Here is a 13,010-nt window from a genome sequence, read left to right on the forward strand (position 1 = left end):
CATCCTTGGTCTGACCACTGTCATGGAAAATATGTAACCTGCTGCCTGTATATTTCCCAAGGTCCTGTCTCCTGTCTGTATCTGACTTTTACTTTTACTCTCAGTTTTAAAAAGAGAGAGTTGTAGGTAAGGTTAATAACAGCTTGGATGTTTAGGTCTGAGCTATTCAATACTAAAATATTTTATTTTATTATTAATGTTGCTCACTTGTTTGACTGGTAAATGTAGGCAAGTTTGTAAAAAATCAGGGAATAGTCTTGAAACATACTAGAGTCACTCACCCCATTGACAGGATAGGTCTTCCAGTCCAGTTCTCCTAGCACTGTCGTAGTGTCCAAAAGAACCACTAAAAAAGAGAGCGGGGTGGTGATGAAGAAAGTCATGTAAAATGGAGACGAACAGTTGGAAAAGTGAAAGAACGACAGTGTTTGCACAAGGAGTGACAGGAGAGGAGAAGAGAGAGAGAGAGAGAGAGAGGTTGGACGGTGAATTTAAAAAGAAGAGAGATGGAGGTGACAAAATAGGAAGAGAGCAGACAATAGTTATCAAGCTGTCAATGAGGAACAGACAGAGCTGTAAAGCCCTTATCAGAGTCAACCACCTATGAAATAACAGCTCTTAGGAAAGTCCGGGACAACACTAACACAGATCCGCCCTCCATCTGGAAGTGTGGAAGATTAGTACTCTCCTCCTCAAAGGTCATGAGTTTCCTGAGCCAAAGATGAATAAAGGGGAAAGACGGAAGGACTATGGAAACTTTAAATATTCAACAAAACAAAATATTACTTTGTTAAAACTCATTTAGGGCAAATACAGCTAACCTTTATGAATGGTGATGACCCTTTCAGTAAAAATATCATATCATTTGTTAACTGAAGTTTCCCCTTGAACCAATTTATATCATTGTGTCACTTTTGTCTATTTCCAATTATAAGTCCCAATGCAGGAAGTAGTGTACCCTATATATAGGGAGGACATAAGTAACGGTGTGGAGGTTGGGATGTTGGATGAGCGTGTGGCACATCTTTCATGCTGGACCAGAATTTGCCTCCCTTCACAGACTGACTCTAAAAATCATAAACAAAATCTAACCTTAACCATACCATAGTTGACGTGCCTAGATGTTATAGTGAATACATTTTAAAGAACACAGTGAGACGGACACAAAATGTTTTCACTGAATGTAATCTGGGATTTTGCTGAATCATCCAATATTAACGTTGTTGTCTGGCGATGTGGTTGGAGAGCAGCAATGAGATGTGTAAACACCATTTGTCAAATCGGGACAGTGGTGTTGTGTAGGAACAAAGTATGGATTAGTGAACACATGCCTGAGATGATCTTGGCCTCATTGTTCTGAAAATGCAAATTCGCAGTGGGAAGATTATTCCCCCGAACGTAAACAAGGAAACACATGTTGCCAATGTGACCACTTTATTAGTGGGACAGACAGGTGGATGGATAGAAAGATGGAGACGGAGGAATCTCATGATTTCATAATGACGCAGCATCTGGGACCCCTTGTTATACCCCCGACAAAAAGACTACCATGTTCCAATTTCTTTTGCCTTCTCTCACAATCTACACAAGGTCACCTCTGTGCATCAAGAGTAAAACACGGCAGGTCACGTCAAGAAGTTATGACTTTAATAGGTAATCTGACACAGGGATCCTTTCCAAAAATAGAAATACAGTGTAATCTAATCTCAGCATTAGTGTTCGGTGGTGTTTTTGCGTGAGCACGTTAACAGCTTTGTTTCTTGGTGTGACCACGTTGTGTACATACGAGTGTAACATTCTCAAGCTGTCTGCACTCTGATCACGGCTCAGGCATGAAGAGAGCCATTATCTGGCCCTCGCTAAGCCCCCTGAGCCAATTTGATAGGATGAATGTGCAATTTCCTTTGTCTCCACAAATCCAGTTAATTACAATCTCTATCAATAAAGTGCGTACCACTTAAGAGGTCGACACTGTAGATGAAAGAGTCGCACCTTCAGACGACCTGTCACTCCAGTGTACGGTGGACTTGCCAAATCTGGACTAATTTAATGGGGTTGCTACTGTTTTGAGAACAAGTCAGATAACAAGAGAAGATACACTTTGGTGAGACTAAATGAACCGCTGCAGTATTTACCCAGACTTCATTTAGCCTTGATCCCCTGCTGGTAATTAAGGGCTGAATTATAATAAGATGGCCTTCTGTTCAAAAGGAGGACAGAGAGAGAAACAGACAGAGAGAGAGAGAAATAGAAAGACAGACAGAGAGATACTGATTTATGACTAAATTAGAAAAAACAATCTTTCATAATAATGAGCGATGTTCAATACCATGTTGGACAGCAGCAAACTTTTCCCATCGACTACCCTCACTATCTGTCTGGCCATTTCTTACAAACATACAAACACATGCACGCACGCACGCACATGCACACACACACACACACACACACACACACACACACACACACACACACACACACACACACACAAACATACATACACAGTAACGTAGTCAAACAATAATTAAATTCCTGCAACTGTCTTTGCAGCCAGGAAATAATAGATGACCCAAGACCATGGTGCTGAATTTGATACACAGATTGTATCACTCAGGAGGAAACAAATCGTATTACTCTTGTCTGGGTATTGTGTCTGGAAGTATAATAATCTACAACGATCATTTCTATAGGACCATCGGAAAATGATCACATTTCAGAGAGGAAGGTGGGCTAATCTTTAGCAGTAAATTGCTACATGTTCTCATGTGATAGCTCATTAATACACTTGCATTAATATTGCCGGTTGTTCAGTACGTCCACAAATGTTTAACATTGAATCCTGAAGCTGAGCAGACAGTGTTCAGTTGCTTTCAGCATTGAGGCTCCCATTATTAAAATCCTCGTTTTCAGCTCAGCCGTGACATGCAGTTTGTTGCTACCTGTTTAAAAGCTCCCTGAAACACAGAAACAATCACGATGTGAGAATTTGGCTGTACATAGGTGGATGCTGAGCTATTAATCTTAAGTGCTTAAGTGATTGTATAGGCATGGTTTCGACTTCAATGTCACAACAGACTTGTTGCTTTTTGCATTTCTGTTCGTGTACAGATTAAACAAAGACGTGTACCTTGTTCATTAGTGAGCGTTAGAGGGGCTTCTAGAAAGATGAACATTGGAGAGACTCAGCAGAGCTGTGGTAAACATTTTCTCACCTAACTCACGATGAAACCAACAAAGCATTTCCTTAAATGTCAAACTATTTCTTTTAAAGAAAGGTTTCATCCTACAGAGATATTATGATACAGTTTGGTATATGTCTATTGTTGTTCCTTCATATTGTTAAAGACTTCTTTGACCTATGATTCTCACCACAACCACTACTGTACATTCACGATGACTACACAGATCACTTCAGTACACAATGAATTGAGCAGTAGTTTTTAGGTAATTGCTGTGGGTGACATCTGCCCTTGAGCTGAATGGGAAAGGTTTCATTTATATCTTCCTTACAAAAGGCTCATGAACACTCAAACGCTAGACATTAGGTTCTTATTTGTCTGAGGCTATTCAAGTAGACAGCACTTGATTGAGAATCTCCAGAGAGAGAGAGTGTGGTTTCAGAAGGCCACTGGGAGAGCAAGAATCCTTGTTTTCTATATTAGATTCACCTGATCATGATACAGATGATGTATTCAAATAAGGGAACAGTGCAGCGTCTGCCTCAATGTTACTGCTGTGTCGCAATGAATTGTGACCGGGATGCCAGACCTCTCTTTTTAAAATGCACACAGGATAACAAAGAAATGTTTAAGTATTTAGTCGATTAAGTGATTAGATGATTGACTAATGACAGTTCTGATAGTTGATTCTTGTGTGAGCCATTTGAGAACACACCGAGTATTTGCTAGGCACAGCTTCTCAGATGTGAGCATTTGCTTGCTCGTGAACTGAATAACTTTCAGACAAAATACCCAAATTGCCCTTTATTAAACCCCTCCCCCAAACCACACTTGTCCAATCGTAGATCGTATTTAGATCGTAACAACCATAACTAGGAGTTTACAGGGACGTTTACACTCCAACCAGCGAGATAACATTTTGCCAAACACATTGGTTAATCTTTTCTCTCAGAGCTGGCTCTGTAAATGGGAAACCAACAAAGTGACTCGAACCGAGACACACGACACTATGACAGCCAATCAGTTCATGTTTGTGCACAAGACAGGAGAAAGGCCATCGAAGTATAAAGACAAGGCAGCGGGAGCGAGAGGGACGGTAAATGTATTATTTGTTTGGGTGTTGAGTTCAAATACAGTCTTTCTCCAGAGTTGCTGACTCCACCTGACCCTATTTAAAAGATTCTCCTTGTGAAACAAGTCATCAGGAAACCAGTGACGGCTTTTTCAAACAATTGATGGAGCTAACGTTAGCCTAATTAGCTAGCTACCTAGCGCCAGCCAGTAAAATGTCTGGCTGGCTGGAATATGTCTGAAATGAAGGACACAGTGTTTAAGAAATAACTAACAATTCTGAGTTGTACGTCCCCGTTATCATTGGAGACTATATATGTGTTACATGCTTGACTGAACATAGCAACAGTAACTAAGGGGTTCGGGAGCTCAGATAGCTGTCGATATTAAGAAATCACATAGTAAAGGTAAGTTTAGAAAGAAATATACCATTATTTTTGACACAATTTGTACCAAATGATCTTTATATTGACTGCAGTCACAGCAGCTAAAAGAGCAATAAATATCCTGTTATATTCAAACTCCATCTCATTGCTCTCACTTTCTCCGGCTGAGATAACATTCACAAGTGATTAGAAAACTCACTCAGATAAATTACACCCGGCTAACATATTAAAAGCTTGCTCTCACTACATTTTAAACTCCTCACGTTGTTGTTTTTCAAGTTTCCCCTGTGTTATCCCCTCCCCTTCAAACCTGTCACCACCACAGGCAGACAGGCATACTGTGGGGAAATCTGAGCACACTACACACACATAGACACACACACACACACACACACACACACACACACACACACACACACACACACACACACACACGCACACACACACATAAAATGAAGTGAAGACGACTTTGACATTTGGCTCCTGTAGTCTTTGAAAATGTGTACCCTAAACATTAAACATTCAGGAAGGAATATTAAACTGACCCCTGCAAATGTGCGAAGTGGAAGATGTCAAGAACAGATTACATTATGGTAACCATTTCCCATGTGACTTATGATAACGACTGGCGGGAGATAAAATAAAATGTTCCCGTTTCTCATAAATAAGCCATTGCACACACTGCTCATGTGACTGGAAAATTAATTTAGAAAAGTGGGAAATGATTCTGTAACAACCACTGGTCCAACACAATAAGTATGTAATGTTTTAAAGTAAGTATAACACAAGTGTCTGTGAGGAATCCTGTATGGGCCAAAATATGTTATATTTTCAGCCCTGAGTGTACAAACTGGAATCTCAAAAGTATCACGATAGCTGACAGTGTCGGCCAGAGGCTGACATTTGCTGTAACACTGTGATCCCTAGCCCTGGCAATGTGTCTGTGCACTCTGAAGGTGAAGTATAAGAGCCTCTTCCATCATTTGGTGATGGATCTCCTAGTCTGGAACAGCACAAATAACCTAGGTATGACATTTTGCATTTTGCAAATTATTTTATTTTACAATATTACATATAGTTTATTCCAGTGCGTATGTACTGTCACATTCCATGGACATGTTTAGTCTTTAAAAGATTGGTGCTTTTGGTTGTACAGTATCAATGATTTTGGACTACAGACAACCTATATGCACAGAAAACTGCCAACAAATTGCATTTCTAGGTAAATCTGTTTTAAATGTGTATTTTTTGTCAGATTCAAAGCTAAATAAATATTATTTTCAGATGAAGTGGGTTGAAAAAGTTGCTAAAACATTGCCATGTTCAGTATTTCAAAGATGTGTGTTTTAAGACATACGGTACCAACGATTGGATTAGATTAGATACCAGAACCAAGACTTTTTGATAAATTCACAGATTGATATATTTTGAGACAGAATCTCCAAAAGAGTAACCAACACATGATTACTGATAATCACATGATACTGTGAGCTCCTACTAAAACCAAAAGACTGACATCTGTGTTTCAACCAGCAATTTGCTGATTTCACATACATGTTGGGGCTGTAAATCTTTCAATGTGTATTCTTTGTAAACTTCAGAACCAAAAACATCTAAAAATGCCATTATTAATACTGCCATGTTCATTATTTTAGAGATGTGTGTCTTGACATCATCAGTTATCAGGACAACAGATGCATTTTGAGGCTTCGCATGTATAAATGTGCATTGTGTTCTATACATTTAGAGCCAGATTAGTCTATTCTAAAAGAGAGTAGGTGGGGAAAAAGCAACAAAGAAATGATTATTACTGCCATGTTAAGTCTTTCAAAGAGGTGTCGTGTAAGCTATACAGTATGGTTAGGTAAGATACTGAAGCAAAGGCTGTCATCTCATGCTGAAACCAAGAGACTGATATATCTGTGTCCAATAAATTGACATTGCAGGGAAACGGCAACACACCTGAAGTACAACACAGTGTGATTATAGTATTATTGATACAATTAATATACTATATATCAGCTGTGAAACGATGCGACCCATGTAAAATAAGTGAATACATTACATTCTTCAACTATTCCTATGTTGTTACGCAAATGGTGTTACACACTTGTATGGTTGCAGACAGTAAATGAGACTACACCGCAAAACATTAACTTTCCTTATGTTTTGCGTGAGAGCGTGCATGTGCGCAATGGAGAGGGCAGAGGATCCGTGGTGTTGGAAAATACTTAAATGTGTCAAATTTGGTGCATCCATCCTTGTTCTAAAGTCTGTGTTTTAGATGCTCTTTGTACTCACCTTGGTTTGTGGTTCCCGGGTCCGACAGGATACTTCTAAGCAAGAACAAAAACACACAGTATTTCCCACCGGAGCACATCGTTGAGTCAGACACAAGTGCGCTCAACTAAAACGCTGCACAGACTCCTAAATAGATCCCAAAAAGGAAAAGGTAAGAGGTTTCATGTGATAGGCTACTGAAATCGTCCCGGTATCCAGACTCAGAATGTCACTCTCGGATCCATAGGATTTCGTATTTATTTATTCTTCAGCCATTCCGAACCCCGCTGTGTGAAGACGGGCAGACAGACGATATAAACACCCAGCCATTGCGCACAAAGACCCCGACGGCTTGTGATTTAGCGAGTTAAAACCAAAATAAAAAATACATGGAGGAGTAGTTGTCTGGAAACCTCAAACACGGACAGATCGGCAGGTGCAGACTATCCCAAAAGTGTCCTAAAGCGAACTTCCCCGATGAGTGTTTGTCAGTTAGTTTGACATTTAATGTTTTTATCCCTGAAAGAGAGAAAGAAGGGAAAATCCCAGACTTCGCACCTCACTTTCAACCAGTGCATCCCTCACTGTGTCTCTGTAACCCTGCGTCTCTCTCTCTCTCTCTCTCTCTCTCTCTCTCTCTCTCTCTCTCTCTCTCTCTCTCTCTCTCTCTCTCTTCACGAGAGGAGGGAATAATCTGGCGCAAGCAGAGGACCCGATGTTTAAATCACAAATCCATGAATGCACATTTAACTTGGTCTATGTGAAATTTCTCACTTTGCATCATATGAAATGCGTGTCAGACGTTTCCATCAGATGGAATGTGCTTCTCTGTTATTGATTCAGGGGGAGACACTGGGGAGATGGAAGGAAATAAGAAGCCATTATTAAAGTCGGTGTATCCCATCTGTGCCATGATGTAGGTTATACCTGCATTGGATTATGTTGTAAGAATAGTAATGTGTCTGGGCCAGTTTCTATTTATGGTGGCAGGGGAGGAAGGCGAGCAGACAAATAGAGTATAAGTTGATATGGGGCATGGTGGGTTGAAGGTGCACACACACATATTAATTTACATGCTCATATGAGTCACTTCATTCTCGTGAGTGAACATTCTCTTATATTGTCCAAACAGCCAGTGTTTGTGTTCATGCACATACTGTGATGCATGTGATTCTAGCAACAGCAGTTTGTTTGAAGAACTCAGTACAGAAAACAGGGAATTAAACTAAAAATTGTTTCCTTATTCCATATTTATGTCAGATAATGGCTGAGATGTTTCGGCATTGGGTACCTGCTCGTTAGAGACGAACCTGAGCTTTGTTTAAAGCACCTCCTGTAGAGCTTCATCTTTGATTCAAACACTTTCCCTTGTCCGGACTAATGGCCTGTGAGCTTTAATCTGTAACACAATAGTGAAGATGATTGTTTATAGTGCACAAGGAGAAGAGAGATTGACCGTTTTGCCTCCAGGGTCACAGCTCGGCAGTTGGAAGATAAAGGTGCTGCTTGGACTGATGGGATCAGTCACTCATTGACTGTTTGAGTGATAGCTCAAGTAATTGCTGGCTGCATTGACAATGGAATTGCAACAATTAGGTAGGGCATGCAGTTCAACAATGTTAGCATGTGGTTGCTGACAAGAAATGCTCTCTCCTGTATGTTATTTATGGACTTGAACAGAAAATAAATGGATTTGCAGATACTCAGAGTGAACTTGTCACAGTGAGTCACCAAGATGATCCCTAAACCTAACTTTGTTGCCTTCTTCGTCTGCAACAGTTTTAACATTATTGTCGAACTAACATCTTCCAGGTTGTCGAGGCTGACGTGTAACATGGGCAAAATAGGCAGCCTGAGGCCTCGCTGTCTTCCAGGGCCGCCCATGTGCAAAGATGTGTCTTTCATTACATTCTTAGTTGTGTTTCTGAGGCTGCATTCACCTTTTTAATCCAGGTTGTAGATAATTCAGTCGTTTTTTGAGTAGACGGCAAATGTTAGTAGAAGCTTTTTGTTGCCAGTTCTCTCAGAAGGGCGGTGTCAGGGTGTCCCAAACACCACTGTAGTCATTTTAATTTTCAATATTCTCTTCTTTAGGGCCTAAAAAGATAAAGGCCTCTACCAATGAAGGAAACAGGGCTCATCTCTTCTATCAATACACCTCAGTTGGCACCTAGCATATTACAGCATTTGAGCACCATGGACAGGGACACCGGACTGCAGAGGAGTTTGCCTTTTGCCGTGCTTAATTTAAAATAAAGTCTTAGTGATCAGACATTTAATTCAATTGTGGGTATATGTGTGCCATCTGTATCGCAGAGACATAATTACTATAAATGTGTTTTCTCTACTTCCAAATATTTAATTTAGCTAACTAAATCAAAGTGTTCTGGTGTTGCTGCTTCATGAGTCCATGGACACTTTCCATTCTTCCATCAGTGTTTCCGCCCTCTGCTAAAATTGGCAGGATATGATGAAGATAAAAAGCAGAACTAGATATTTTGGATCACTGATAATGCCCATGTCCAGACTGTTCTCACTATAAACTGACCACAAACCCCTTTTTGTTTTATGAATTTTTGTTTTCAGTTTTGTCTTACTCTCGGCTGATTCCGCCCTTTCTACCTGCTGTTTGAAAGACTATGTGGTTATTGATTATAATGGTCAATTTTAAGCCATTTACTTCCTGCAGAGTAAATGGAGCATAACAGCTTTCTATAGTTTCATAATTCTACTTTTGTCCTACAAGCATTAGTCCGAAGCATGGCAATTTAATTTGTTTGTCCATCTGTCCATGTAACACATTTGAGCATGATATCTCAACAAAGTTGGCCTGTTCCATGGATGTTGGTGTGAATATTCATGATTTCCTGGAAGATGATTTTTAATTTGTTTAGTGTCAAAATCAGTGGCTGAATTTCAACGAACACTGTTGTGGATATTCATTTTCAACAGAAGGTTCTGATCCTAATGTTCAAGGTGACCATCTGACCTTTTGTCCTAGCCCCACTTTCAGGCCAAACGTTCCACTTGAATTTAAAGAGGAACTCCACTGATTTTACATCTCAAAGTTTGTTTCCCTTCTTGGTGAGTAAAAAAGTTGTGTAAAGCCTTTTTTGGCTTTCTCATCAACATATTTCCATGAAATATACTGAGTGCATTTGGGCTCCCCAGAGGATTACTCATTAACATTTTGACAACGAGCTACTTACAGTACAACTTGTCAGATTACCACACATGGTATCTAAAAAGGTTAAGCAACAGATTACCATCAACATTTGACCAGTACATTCATGCTTTAAAGACAAAGCATTGAACATACAACCATTCAACTTAAAGCCAAAAAGACTGCAGTACATCTTTGGACAAAAGCGTCTGCCAAGTGTTAAAACATGACACGCAACTCTTGGCTGTATTTTTGAACGTACAGTAATGGCTATTTCAGATATTTCTATACACTAATGTATCTATAATATCTATGTATCCATAATGTAAAAGGATGTCATGGACTCCTGCTGAGGGGCCACGGAGAGAGAAGGTTAAGAGGGATGGTGCACAGCAGCTGCATCATGCCTGGACTACCCACTAATTATGCTCATGAATGACGGTGGGTACAGGGCTTTGGCCTTTACTGTCTTTCAATCAAGGTCTAAAATTATATTTGGAATGTCATAGAGCTGTAACAAAATAAAACATGAAGGTGAATAATCACAGAAATTTCTAAATTATTTCCACATTTTTATTTTATATTGAAATTAATTAGTGTCACAATACATGCAATGCAGAAAGGTCGAAAAACACTTCAAAGGGAAGATCTTGCAGCAAATGAACAGAACTAAATAAACGGAATAATATCAGCATGCGTGGGAGTATTTGCATTAACATAAAACTTTTTAACATTAATCTTTTATCCACAATTTGATTCTGTAATTTCTCAACATGTGCTCCTACGTCACTTGTGAGTTGCACTTATTTAAATCTTTACACCTGTATCAACATCAATACCTGAAACATGCAAATCAGTTTAATGATACATTTAAGAAAGTGCCTTTGTCACAGAAATCTCACAAAGACACAAACAAAAGAACTGCAACACATCAGATGTATAGAGTGCAAATGCTCTTTTCACAACCGGCAATATCTCAGCACTGCCAGATCGATTATCCTTCTTTCCAGTCAACAATCACTTTAAATCCACCCACCAGAACACAGTTCTCGTGCATCTTTGTATTGAAAATTGATACATCTTGCTGCTCCAGATACTGAAACACAGAGGCTGATTCCCCTGTGTGACTTAAGGCTGATTTTCCATTTGCACATATTATTTACAAAGGCTACAAAAGCCCCCAAAAGCCACTCTTGTTCTTACACTTTACTATAGATGGAATTTTCCACATACGCCATTGTGTGAAACGTGATTGTTTACTATAATGCCGCACCTATGTGAGATGTCTCTATATGCGAAATGGACCGTCAGAAAAACCAAAATTAAAGGCAGAGGTATGCTGGAAACAAACACAATGAACAATGAACAGCGTGAGATCTGATCACGTCTGAAAGCAAAAGTGTTTATAGCTGTTCCAAATGGCCTCACTCAAAGCTGGGACGAAAAACCTGCTGTCACGGAGAGGGGAAAGACACGATGATCATTCAAATGGGGATAACAGTGCACATTTACTTTTTGTTAGAGAATTCACAGTGTCAGTATCAGAAAGTTAGATAAATTGTTTGGGGATGATGCAAGCAGGAAGATCAGTATGGTAAGATATCATTTAAAAAGTTATTACAGTTCATTCTGTGGGGAACATGAATGCATGCACCACGTTTCATGGCAATCCTTACAATAGCTCCAGTAGCTGTGCCACTCGGAACCAAAACTGTCAACCAGAAGATCACTGAAGTCATTGGCATATCATCTGGGAAACAAAATTCTTCGGCTTTCCGTTATAAAGTTGTCACGATCACTCTGTACCGACATCGCCACCCATTGCAATGCTCTAGCATGTTTATAAAAGTCAATAAAATTGCAGATAAAAACAGAAAGCTTTTAAATATAGCAAAGATGGGCTTTGGAACTCATAGTAAACTCCCCCCAATTACATTAACAAGAAACCGTGAAATAATCCTTTAAAGCTGCAAAGTAAGTGGAAGTGATAAAGAGCAACTCCACCTGTGAGAAGTCTTTCAAGAAACCAGGACAGAATGACCTGTGAAAGAATAAACCCTCATTAAGTGCTGGATAGGGATAATCACTCTTCAGCTGCAGACTGACTGGGACCGTAAAGAGCTTTAGAGCATCATTTCCCGCAAACCATTAACTCTTACACATCTCCTCTGCTGTAGGACACTACACATTGTGCTGCCTGATTATTCCTGATTTGGTCTGCCTGTCAGTCTACATCTTTATTTGTCCTCCACATTTACAGCACCAATCCCTCCTCTCCCTCTCTGCTCCTTTCTGTCCTGTCACACTCTTCAACCTCTCTACTGCGCTTTGTCTCTCTCTCTCTCTCTCTCTCTCTCTCTCTCTCTCTCTCTCTCTCTCTCTCTCTCTCTCTCTCTCTCTTCAACCTTGTCGTTCCTTCCCTCGGCCATGCTCAACACATCCTCTGCATTTTCTTCCCTTTCTCCTCTTACTCTCCGCAAACAACCAATACCTCTCCTTCAGATCTTCTGCTATAACACCGAGCCACCTACCCACGCACTTTTTTCCCTCCGTCCATCTTATTCTGCTATGTGTGACCTCTGTCTCTCTCTCTCTCTCTCTCTCTCTCTCTAGTCATCTCACTCTCTCGTTCTTTCTCCCCTCCTCCCATCTCTCTCTTTCTGTGAATATTTCATGATTTGGTGGCACAGTGCTGAGGTGAGAAGCCTTCCTCTGTCTAGAGCTTGCACACCACAAATATTTACTCTCTGAGCTGAGCTTAGTTCAGTGTTAGGACAGACTAACAGTGTGTGTGTTTGTCTTATAAGTAACAGTGATTTCATGTGGCATGGGCCCCAGAGGGGAAACGAGGTCTTTGGTCTCTTCCTACATTGATGTTACTGCTCTATTGCACAGTCTCTGAAGTCTTCTAGGACAGACAGACAGAGAGAG

At 40.1% G+C, this 13,010-nt stretch overlaps 1 protein-coding gene across 1 annotated transcript in view; it reads right to left on the reverse strand.

Annotated features, from left to right (window-relative positions):
- The window catches only part of LOC115026489 (ephrin type-A receptor 6-like), a 54,373-nt gene extending 47,194 nt beyond the window's left edge, over positions 1 to 7,179 (reverse strand). The window contains 2 exon segments of the mRNA XM_029459339.1: positions 282 to 346; positions 6,938 to 7,179. Of these exon segments, the coding sequence (XP_029315199.1) occupies positions 282 to 346; positions 6,938 to 7,016 (144 nt within the window). The 5' untranslated portion in view covers positions 7,017 to 7,179.
- Positions 7,180 to 13,010: the final 5,831 nt, after the last annotated feature.

Source organism: Cottoperca gobio, chromosome 3, assembly GCF_900634415.1.
Source record: "Cottoperca gobio chromosome 3, fCotGob3.1, whole genome shotgun sequence".
Lineage (NCBI taxonomy): Eukaryota > Metazoa > Chordata > Actinopteri > Perciformes > Bovichtidae > Cottoperca > Cottoperca gobio.